Source organism: Falco peregrinus, chromosome 1, assembly GCF_023634155.1.
Source record: "Falco peregrinus isolate bFalPer1 chromosome 1, bFalPer1.pri, whole genome shotgun sequence".
In the NCBI taxonomy this organism is placed as follows: domain Eukaryota; kingdom Metazoa; phylum Chordata; class Aves; order Falconiformes; family Falconidae; genus Falco; species Falco peregrinus.
In genome coordinates, this window is record NC_073721.1 from 3480968 (window position 1) to 3493350 (window position 12383).

General features: G+C 44.1%; 1 protein-coding gene across 2 annotated transcripts in view; it reads right to left on the reverse strand.

Moving 5' to 3' along the window:
• The window catches only part of DOCK1 (dedicator of cytokinesis 1), a 319394-nt gene extending 308370 nt beyond the window's left edge, over window positions 1-11024 (reverse strand). For both annotated transcript variants that reach the window (XM_055799656.1, XM_055799645.1), the window contains exon 1: window positions 10872-11024. In XM_055799656.1, coding sequence (XP_055655631.1) covers window positions 10872-10917 — 46 coding nt within the window. In that variant the 5' untranslated portion in view covers window positions 10918-11024. The remainder of the gene's footprint in view (window positions 1-10871) is intronic.
• Window positions 11025-12383: the final 1359 nt, after the last annotated feature.

Below are 12383 nucleotides of genomic sequence, written 5' to 3' on the forward strand. Positions count from 1 at the left end.
GTAGCATGACTCAGCAGGAGAGAGACCAGATGGGACTAAACAGAGTTCAAAGTCTAATTCCCATAATCAGCATTTCAGACACACACAGAGACCTTACAGCAGGCAATTCTGTATTAGCCAGCACTAAAAAAATTCCCTCGTCCATCAGCACCTTATCAGTCCTACAGCTTTTTAGGACAGTAATGCTTAGCAGTAAAACAATCCCATCTAATGTAACTGCAGTTGTCCCCATTATCCAGATAAACTCTAATGTGCTTTTTTAATCCTTTTAGTTACAGTGAAACACTCAAGAACAAAACCAACAAATAAAAAAAGTGTAATATAATAATACCAAAAGAATATCTGGCTCTACATCAAAAAGTTTGGGGTTGCTTTTTTGTCCCGTTTGACTCACACACTATGGAAACTACTGTCCAAGAAATACCTCTGTGTCACAAAAATATTTGTTCTTATCTCCAGCCACTTCACACACTGTTCAGTAAGAAGAACTGTTCTCTCATCAGAAGAGCTCAATAATTGACAACTCTGGGAAAAGGATCTTTATCCACTGCTTCAATCCCTTCCCAGTGCTTTGTCATATGTCACTAAATTAATTTTAAAAAGTAGTCGATACCAGCTGTTGTGTTTGTGAGCAAGTCCCAATCTTACAGAAATTCTGAGTTGCTTTTCTGCATACTGTTGCCCATGACCTGGGAAGTCCATGAGAAAAAGGGTGTCTTCTTTATGCCCAACCATTAGTAAGAAGCATCAGAAAAGACACAAAACAAAGGCAGAACAGATTTCATCAAGGTCATATCGAGGTGGAAAACAGATTGTCAACACCTATAGAGGCTTTGCTGACAAGCTGTTGAGGAAGGAAGCAGAGTTAGATACTGCCATACCAAAGACATACCTTCTACAGGGTAAGTCTGGTTTGAAATCGAAGCCCAAATACCTCCAAAACTAAACTCAAAGAAACAAAAAGACACAAACCACCTTTTTTTTTTTTAAAAAAAAAAAAAAACCAACCTTATTAATACCACTATTTTGCTTACATCACTTACCCTTTGCATGGGAAACTTCAGAGATCAGTCCACAGAAGGGGGGAGGGTGGGGGTAAAAAAAATCCCACAACAATACAGCACAGAACAGAACAGCCCCAAATGAGAGGAAAAACAAAAATGTGCCTCAGGTCTACTCCACCTAAGATTCTTGGTCAAAGAAGCATCCGGAAGGCTATAAATTGATGGAGACACAACCAACACCTACTAGTCATAAGAAAAAATAACAGACAAGAGTCAGACAGCACAACAGCAGCAAGTGATGAGGGTCCATATCTACTGCACACGTCCTCTGCCAATGAAATGATTCAGCCTCCAAGTACCACAAATGAGTTTACAGTTCTTTACTGGAGGAAGAAAGGACAGTAGTGGTCATATATTTTCCATTTGCCTCAGATATAGGTCTCCAAAGATAAACATTATTTCCCATCAATGTGAAGGGTGAAACAGGGGTAGCTAGGTGAGCAGGAAGGAAGGAATTCCAGCAGGGACAACAAGACAACGGGCAATGCCCGCAGAAAACTGGTGTGCATTTGTCTATAAGGGCAAAATATGAGAAAAAAAGAAAAAAGCTTAGAGACCATTAAAAATTAAGCAGCATATGACAGACTAAAAAACATGAAGGAAAATAACCAGGGAGCGAGAAAGCTTTCATGTGTAATTGTAGACAGTTTTGTACCATAATCACATTTTGCTCAAAAGATACAAAGCAATACACATTGCTATACATAGCACCCAAAGCCATCAGGCCATCCAGCAGCCAAGCCTAGAGGCCAGACACCAGGAAACATCACCATTGCCTCGCTTTAGACACAACATACTATAGGCCTGAGCATAAGAATTATTTTCCATATATTTGAGCTATGAAAGAGCCACAGAATGTCTGATGGAAAACAGCAGAAATGTTAACATGCGACCCCAAAGCAGCAGAAAAAAACTAAAGAAACCAAGAGGCCAAGCTTTTCAAACCCAGGCTGTATGGCAAGGCAGAAGCAAGGATGGAGAGACTTAGTAAGTAAGTAAGGATGTAGTAAGACAGTCTCCATAGCAGTTAAGAAAGGAATAAATACAAGCTTGGTCACACCTGCAGCTGGTCCCTTTTTCAGATTCACTGACCAGCAGGAGATCTATGCAAGTCAAACGAGCTAATGAACACAACCTCTTTTAGTCTTTCCATTACTTAAAAAACAATAATAATTAAAGCAAAAACTCTACCTAGTGCCACCTTGATGTTTTTATTTATATGCTCATATTTTGGGAGAATAGCCTTATATTTAGTCAAGAGAAAGTTTAAAGGTTCCCACACACCCTTATCTTTAACTTTCCCGACCCAAGCGACATGCTTAACCATATCTCTATTTAGTCATTTAAATGGCAGGGCAACCCTCCTTTAGAGGACAGTATTTATAGGACATTCCAAGCCACTGCCTTGATAATCTGCAGCCACTTCAGGGTCATTTGTTCACTGAAGTCATACGCACAGCAGATATTTTGAAAGCAAGCGTCCTTTTACATTGTTCACCATCTGTGTCTCTTGACTCTTGGAAACTCAAATTATCATCAGCTGCTTCCATCTGGCTCACCGTTGAAAGATTTCCTGTTTCAGGGTCCACTACAGGAATATTTTTTACATTACCAGTTGCTTTCATTTCTCTTCATTTCTGATATGCAGCCTTTGCTGCAGATAATACTATACACACACGATGCTGAGGCAGAAACAACTCAATAAAAGAACTCAACTACATTCACTGAACCACTCCTTCCTGCCACCACTTTTTCCTGCAGACCAGCTGGCACAATTAGGAGGATGTTAAAGGCTGAAGCGTCAGCTGGGAGGCAGGCATGCCGCTGGAGACACACATAACAGCAGAGCTTTCCGTGATCCTGTATACCTGCTCCCTTCCAATGACTCCCTTTAGGGAGGGACCACAGGCCCCACCAGCTCCAGAGTTTGCCATCTTATTTCTTCTGGATTATTATTTTATTATTATTATTATTCCATGTACAGGAATTAGGAAAGCCCTCCTCTACTAATACAGCACAGCTGAAGGTCCTTGAACATTAGTTTGGGTACAGTCCAGCATCATCAACTCCTTGTTTGGCATTGGTTACCTCCTCCTGGGACCCACAGGCTACTCAGCTACATTCCCTAAACATATGTTACTTTATTACATTCAACTTCAGACTAAGTGATGTCAGTACTTCCGTGCTTTGTTCAGAGAAGGAGAAGGCAGGCAGACAAACACAAACACCTAAGGCATGACTTCCAAAAGGTATTTAGATGGTTGAAGAGGCTCTTGGGCACTTCATGGTTCATGCACTCTCACAAATCCCAATTGCCCACCTGTACTGTCAGATCTACGTTTTCAAAGCTGCTCAGAAGCTGTGCCTCCAGGAAGCTTTACCAGCAATCAGTGAAGATTCACTATGTCAAGCTGCAAGGTTCCTTAACGAGGAAGATCACTCTCCATGATGCCACCAACAATGCCCTCCAAACGTGGGACTCCTGCTTCACTGCAGTACGCTGTACTGTACCCCTGCACCTAGCTCAACTTCAGAGCTGCTCGAGCAGGTTTTCAAGCTCAACATTGATTAACTTGTGCCATAGAAACATTAAAGTGACACAGCTGCTACAACAGCAGAGATGTACAGAACAGAGTGCCTTAAGAAACCAAGTGCCTACAAGAATATATACTGATTACGTACACTTTCACTTCCATTCGTGTTCATAAATTACACAGCAAATCCTGTATCACTTACTTGCTGGCATTTTCTCCCAGGTAACAGAAAGACATTTTGCTACTCCAACACCTTTTGGTAAAATCAACCACCACAAACCTCTGAAAACACGTTATAAAAAGGTTTGAGTTAAAATAATATAAACAGCACTCTATATAAAGCAGCAGTGCTAAGAAATATATTTTAAAAAAATATCAAATTCAAGTATCATGGCCAATAGTTACTTCAGTTATTCATCCATCTGTTTGTTTTGTTACATATATGGATACATGATTACACATAATAGTTCTCAACGTAATTATTTCAGTTTAGTTACAAAGCTATAAGGAGCGGAAAAATATTTCCAGAGATATTTCACATTTTGCTGATGAAACTGAAATTTAGCAACTGCTGCTTCTTGTGTTACAAGTCTTCATATCAGAAAACAGATTTAATGCACAAATTACATAAACATGGGTAGATAAATACATAAATATTTTCACAACTAAAGCCTGAAAACTTAGATAAAGTTTCAGAATTACAAGAATTATCTCTTTTTGAACATTCTTTTGGTTTAGATAGGGCAAATTCTTCACCACTCACCCCCACCTCCCCCAAGCTAAAGGAAGAAAGTATTCCAATAACTCATTAAAGAGTTCATTAAAGCATTATTCAGAAAGTTACTGTTGTCAGAATAGCCTTGAGACCTACCACAGGCCAGAAAACAGAATTAAAAATGCTTAAGTTTACAAAAAAGAAAAAAAAAAAGCTACCTTGCCAGTGGTCCATCTCCCTGTCAAAGACAACCTATAAAGAGCAGCCCGTGTGTTTCACAGAGATGGTGATTAGCCACCACTGAATGTTCTGTGAAAGTTTCAGCCTTGCAGCAAGTAGGAGAGGTGAGGCAAGACTGACATCTTTAATAAAGCAAATACTTTAAAACTGGATTAGCACTAGTTCCTCATTTGAGCTTCAATTCATTAATATGAGTCAGCTTTCAGACATTTATCTAAAGTTGGACACATCTACAGGTATTTAACAAGTTGTATTGGATTTCAGTCCTGAAGGACTACTAAAGGATTAGACAAAGCGTATCCTGCATGTGCTCTACAGCCAACAGTGGATAAACTCCAAAAACACAAATATTTCAAAGAAAAATTGTTGCAACACCGATGCCTGTAGTTGCAAGCTGACAGAAAGGCTTCCTGGAGATGTTGTTTTGACTTTAAGTCACATCCAGTTTACTTTCCCCTTCCCTGAAAGTTTTGCCTATGCAGAAAGGAAAATGCATTTATAATAGAAAGAAAGCTGTGCCAGTTATGGCAAACAGTTTAAAATTATCAGTGCACCTAAATCAGGCATTTATGGCAATGAGAGACAAAACCTATAAAACCCACCAAGGTACTACTTGAAATTCAGAAATAGTTTTCCCCCTGAATTAATACCAAACCAAAAAAATCTTAAGTTGGGACGTTGTCCTACTGTCAGTTCCATACTTGTATATTATGTAAAGCGTAAATCCTCATCTTGTGAAAATTCCTCCTCCCCTTTTATTTTCCATTTTCTAGGAACAAGACTGTTAATTAATTAGCTATTGAAAAAAATGTCTAAGCTGACAGGGAACTTACTCTGCAGGGTTAAATAAGTGTTCTATATTACACCCATAGGTAGCCAACTGCCTATGGCGAGTCAGTATGTGCCCTATAAGAAAACAAACAACAACAAAAAAAAAATCTAAAAAAAAGTTTTTCTGGTAAATCCCTATAGGAACCATTTCTCAGACCAATCCTGGTTTATAATGTTGTCACTGACCTGGATGAAAACAAACAGGGGTGCCAGCTTATTTCCACCTCCCTGCTATCTTTATCCCTCTCCAATCTGTTGCTGGCAAGAAGTGGTTATTGACAAAGAGCAACAGTGGCTGCTGAGTAAACTGACTGTAATCAAGCACATGCCTACAGTCAAATTAAAGTCACTCACTCAGGAAGAAGCTTCAGCTGCCAGTCCCTTACCTCTGCTTTATGTAACGCCAGGGACAAGGAAGCACAGAATGCATCCCCTCAGCAAGCAGGGAATTAAAAGGTATTGTAAAGTATCACAAAATAAAACTCCAATCTGAGTGTACGATAAGGTATTCTGTCCCTAGAAGACTGAATCTGCATATGCTTTCTCAAAATGGTAATGCACTGATTAATACATCAGCAGATATCGCATGGGTGTTCGTAGTCCCTCGATTTGGGATGTGTCAGAGCACAGTCCTGCCGACAGTAACAGCCCAAAGGTAACTGTCCTGGCAGAGAGCTCCAAACCTCACTCACAACATAGCATCACTAAAATTACTAAGATGCACTCCTAAGACACATCGCTAAATTGCACCTTTTTCCATTTCCTAAAAACATTTTCTTTCCTACTTTAAGGCACGAATATGCAAGCACAAGATCACCAGCTCTCTTAGTAAACAAGTCTCCACATGCCACCACCACTCACCACAGCTGTGGACTGTAAATCCAGAATTCCACAAAAGCCTTAAATCTGTCCCAAACCACCACAGTCCTTCCTTAAGCAGCAGAAGGAAAGCAGCAGTGCTTGGCCATAGGAGTTCCCATGCTTCCAACAGCACTGCTTTCATCCCCCTGTTCACAGAGCTTTGTCTCCTTTGTATCACCACTTAGTCCACCAACTCGTTACAGCCCTCCCCTAGTAATATTTTTTTTTCCTGCATACCTGGTTTGAAGATACTTCTATATACACCTTCCAAAAAGCTATCCCAATCTCAGAAAGGCACTAAAATACCCTAACCTTGAAGTGTGCCCAAAGTCCACTGGGTTTCAAAGCATCTAAAATCAGGCTAGTTATAATTTGCCCTGTCATGACATGCAACAAAAACTCACCAGTAACACACAAAAATACAGGACTCCCAACTGGTGCGGCCCAGAGTAAAAATTGGTCTAGTTTGTGGGTTGGGTATTTTGTTTGCTTGTTGTTTTGTTAAATTAACGCACACGTAAATACACACCTTCCACAGCATGGAGTATGTCCGAGCAGCTTGCATGGTACTGACTAAAGACTGTGAAACACAGATTCCATCTCAAGTACTTGCAGCACCATCTACTTAGGAGAAAGCTTGAGCACACCTAGATATACCAATTGTACATATACAGTCATAGAAGTACAGACTATTTTTAAAATGCTAGTGTCCTCGACATTGATGTTATCTTTGACCTAAAACATGTCACTAGGAAGCACCTACCCAGGCATCGCATGCTGTCTTGGAGTAGTAACACTCCATGCAGCTCCCCGTAAAGATGTCCAGCCCTTTCTTCATCAAGGCTTTGAATTTATGAAGCTGTCCAAAGCCAGGAGCACCTTGCCTGCAAGGCAGAGCCCACACCAGCTTACTGATTACAATAAGGGCACGACTATTTTCCAGTAACTCATTAGGAGTAGCAGAGAAAAGTAGAGTCAGCATCCAGAAAATTAACAGGATTTCACAGACGGCATAAGCCCTGTAGCTAGGAAGTTCTCCTTCTACATGTGACCGTGTGCAGACACATGTGGCATTATTATTCTGTTTCACTGTTTATTTTTAAAAAATAATTAAACTATCACAGTAGTGGTGTCATTACTCCATATCTGCACATACTTTTGAACACAAAGGAATGTTTAAAATGGTATTTGTAGTAACCATAGTAGCATCAGTTCTACCTCTTAGTGCAGTTTTGAGCCCAATGGAAAGGGTCAAATAATAGTAGAAGTCAAGATGATCTGGAAGCTACAAGAGCCACTTTGTGCTATCTCAGAAGCACTATTCAGGCTCACAGACTTCATAAAGCATGTTGTTACATCTCCTCTCCACTGGCATAAGGAAGAACACCAAAATTACAATTCTCACATTGCACTACAAACAAGAAATATGAGAGTGAGCAGCCACTTGCAACACCATGGGTACGCAGCAGACATAAGCAGCTTCTGGGGTTTGCTGAAAGCCTCTGATGACCCAAATGAGGAAGCCATACACCCATATGGCCATCTCAACATGACCACATGGCTCCCCAACAGCTTGGGGCAAGAGATGAAATACAGAGCTAGGTGCTGAGAGGAAGGAGAAAGATACACAGCATCAGGAGTGGAGAAAAGCTACTTCAATTAAGCTGATCATTTTACTGTTTCAGATGGTTCCCCGTATGCTAATCTAATAACTGTATTATCCCATTATATCCACACCCATTCTTCATCCAGCCTCCCCGCACGCCAAGCCCTGAATTCTCTCAGGAAGCGGAGCTGAGTCACACTCCCAACTGCCTGCTGAGATAATGCCTAGGCGCTATGCAGCAGCCCTCCTCATTTTAAGGCAGTGAGTTTAGTTTACATGAATGCTGGACATCCAGCACCATCTGCAAACCCGGTGGGTTTTGCAAAGTGGAGATGGCTGAGCAGGAGAAGTGTTTCTTAACACATCTGTATCTCTACCACACTTTCAGTATAGGTATGTTGCAATAACTTAGTCCAACTGCATCACGGCCAGCAAATCTTTGGGACTTGAGACATTAAAGCTTAGCTGTGCACAGGAACATACTAGTCAAGAGGAAGAAAACCAGTGTATACATATGTATTACATATACACACGCATGTGTTGTATATACACGCATGTGTATACATACACACATTTCTTGAGCTCCCACTACAGTGACATAAATAACATAACCCAACCCATAGCAATAGATACCTTCCTGTTATTTTTGCTTTAGTGAAACCTACAAACCAAGTATATTACATGTATGTTTCACCAAAATAGCAGTACAACAATTCTATTTGGGAGCAGGCAGATGTTTCTGTTTCACTGTCAGACAATACTGATCCAATGACAGTCTCCAGGACTGGTCATGACAAATAGTTAGGAAGAAAACTATTCCTATGTTAGCATGCTCAGATTAACAGGGCCTTCTCCATTTTTGTTTGGAACTGTGTAACTGCTGCATCAATTCTCCACAACCTGAAAGTTTCACAAGCAGTAAAAAATAAAACATCACTAGACTCACAGTGTACAGAAGCGCCTTTTTTAACAACACAAAGATGCATAAAACACATGTAACCAAACTGAATATTCATATTCACCTTCCTCAGGACACCAAAAAGTAGCTATCCTTCCCAAAACCGCATCTAACAGTGTAGCAGGGGCCAGCAAACTGCAATGTTCAATTAGCTCTAAATCAGATTTTATCTCCTTGCACCATTATGCCTACTTTCAACTCTCACACACCTGCAGTGCAGCAGAGAAATACCCTAATTTTGTTGAGGATCTTCCCTCTCAGCCAACTTGCAGGAAAAAGAAAATAAACTATTGTAGAAAACCAAACTTATTACAAAACCATAACAAACCTCCCGAGCTGTGGACACAAAGTATCAATTCACCACCAGTTGAGCACATAATATTGTGCTTTTTGAAACAATGAAACCAGTTTTGTTTTTTAATTACATTTCAGTCACATTTTTTTACCACACAGACAATTTCCCACACTGGACACCCAAACATACTTCAAGTATATTTGGATAATGCTCAGTTTGTTCCAGGTGTCTTATTCTCTCACCCTTTCAAAATCACTCTCAAGACATCGATTCCTGGAAAGCTGGGTCCAGGCAACCGCTTTTGCCACAGCAGCAGATGAAAGTTCCTGCAAAAGAGGAACTTGCTTTCGAGTGTTACTGGTTTGTAACACTAGCGCACATTATGTGACAATGTAGCCATTCCAGTCTTTCCGAAACACCTTACCTACCCCACACAAAAAAAAAAGAAAAAAAAAAAACAACACAAAAAAAAAAACCCCAAACCAAACCAAAAAATAAAGAAAACCCTCATAACTCACCACACAGGTATTTGGAAAACTTAGCAAGCAACTGCCCTCTGTAGCGCTTCTGTATATCTGTCCTGCATCCTCAGCACTGAAATTACTCACAGGTCTCACACAGTGTAACTGGACTTTGTAATTTGAAAGTCATGCTCTCGTCTTCTAGGGATGTACACACAGAACTTAATTCCTAAAATTCACTTGGGCTCTTACTTAAGACCCAGAAACTCTCTTCTTGCTGCTCATGTTGTTTACACAAGGCTTAGCTGCGGGTATATATGAAAAGTAAGTTGCTCTTTGCAATCAGTACGGTCCGGGAAGTGTGGTGGACATTGAATTCCGTATTTCCAAATTGAATAGTCAGATTTATTACTTCCTTCCCCATGACAAACGCTTTCACTCACGCCAATAAACTTTTCTACTCCGTAACCCCTAAAAGAAAGCCTGTGAGCAAAATGAGCCAACTTCAAAGTCAAGATGGGCCCTCTTGGCACACCAGTGCCCAAACCCACCAGGGATGGGTCCCGTTTAACTACGGCGGAGACGCTGTAACCACCGGCAAGAGCACAAACCCCCTCTGTGCGAGCGGGGCGGGAAAAGCAGAGTACGAAATGGATCCCTGGGCAGCAGCGGCAAGGGGGAACCCCTCATCTGTATGAAAGTCACACTCCCTGCGAAACGCAGAGCCTTCTCCCTTGGTGGCCTCCTAAGGAAGGCCAGGAGATGCGGGAGCACCGGGCATCACCATGGCGGAGGGCAGAGCTTCTTCCCACCAGGGAGCCAGCGCTGGAAGCGTATCCTGTTTAGCTGCCACCGGGGAGGGGAAAACCAGAAACCGATGTAAAAATAACTCCCAGCCCTCTTCTACATAGACAAAGCAGTATTCGGGAAGGGAAAACAGAGAGAGAGAGAGGAGAAAAAGGCAACTTTTTCAGCAAGGGTGACTCCGGCACGGGTCGCCCAGCGTTTCCAGACAACTTCCGAACTTCCCCACAGCAAAGCCCCGCAGGGAGCGGAGCGGGGCCAGCCCGGCCGGCCCGGGGCACCGGCGGCCCCGCGGGCGGCCCGGGAGCTCTCCTCAGGCGGCGCGGGAGCGGCGGGCACCGCTGCCCGGGGGAGCGCGGCCACGGCCCGCCTCAGCCAGCGGCCGCGACGAGCGGGGCGCGGGGAGCCGGGGAGGGGGCGAGGCCCGCGGCTGGGGGTTCCCCGCGGGCGGCGCGGGCACCCGCAACGCAACAGGCGGGAGCGGGGCCGGGAGGGACCTCACCTACGCCGTATTTTTCCTCCCTTTTGGTGGGAACCCAGCGGGTCATGGTGCTGGGGGCCGCGGGGGGCGGCCGGACCGGGCGGGGATGCGGAGCCCCGCTCCTACGCCGCCATTTTCCAACCGCGGGACGGGAAAAGTTTCTACCGACGGCGGAGTCATGTGGTGCGGGCGGAGCCAGCGGCCTGGCGCCCCGGCCGGCCGGCCCGCCGCGGGGGAGGCGGGGGAGCGCGGGCGGGCAGCCCCGCTGGGCGGCGGGGGGCCGGCGGCGGGAACTAGGGCAGCCCCCCGGCCCCGGGGCGCTGAGGGAACGAAGGGGTGCTGGGGGAGCGCGGGCGGCCCCCCGGCCCCGGGGCGCTGAGGGGGCGCGGGCGGCGGGCGCCCCGCGCGGGAGAAGCCGCAGCTCCAGCCGCCCCCCCGGCCCTGCTGCTCCTGAGGGGAAAACCCGGCCGGACTCCGCACAAAGGAGAGCAGGGTGGGTGGTGCCTGGCTGGCGGCCTCCCTAATTGTGCCATGTTATTCCAGGTACACCTGGCCTCGGTTTGCCGAAAAGTTCCCTTCCCTTGGCAAAACCGGCCCTGTGGAACCGGCGTGACTCTCCCCCAGCGCCACACCACCGGGCACCGCCGGCAGGAGGGTCCCGGTGCCCTCAGGACACTGGCTCCTGAGAAACCACCCGATTCTTGGTGGGTTTTTAGCTCCTGCCCTGACCCCTTCGGCCACCTGCCCCTGAGGGTTCCTGGCTGCTCCCATCCCACAGAAACGGGCTAAAACAAGGTTTCTGCCAACCTTTAAAAGTAGCAGGGTCTCTGCGTTTGGGTATCGCCACATTGCTGAGTGCGCCGTTCAAATAAATCCTTGGCCATAAACATTAGAAACCACCTAATTTCTAAACCTAAATCAAAAATCTAGGCGAAGCTTAACACCTCCGGGCTAATTAGAGTGTGGCATACGTGATTACAGAAGAATTTCAAGGGAAATGAGCTTCTTGGTCCAGACCCCTGTATGCTTGGAGAGACTCAGGGCTATGATGTAAAAAATAATTTAAAAATTGGTCTTTAGCAAAAAGAAAGTAAACCGTATAAAAGCCAGCAGAAAGAAAGATAAGTCTTAAAGAGACATAAAGAGCGGTGAAATGTCAGACTGGCTGTTTGTTAGGATTAGTCCTCCCCAAAATGAGAAGCCCCGTACTGCAAAGATAAGCATGAAAACAGGTCCTCTTTCAAGATCAGGGTTGAATCTCTCTTCTCTCCTCATATTTTGTTGTATCATTAGGAACGCAAGGGGCCACTTTCTGCAACAGCATTCGTGATTGTCAGGTTTTTGAGATCAAGTACTCATCTCAGACACCTGAAGGAGTCTTACTTCTCTGTTCGTATACCTTTCCTTTTACCATCCTTGGGATTTGTTGCCCAGGTCACCAGCTACACATTTAAGCCAATCTAAAATTTCATTGCTCCCCTCCGGCAGAATTCAATCGCCATTGTGATAGAGCAAACTACTGCACCTTTATGC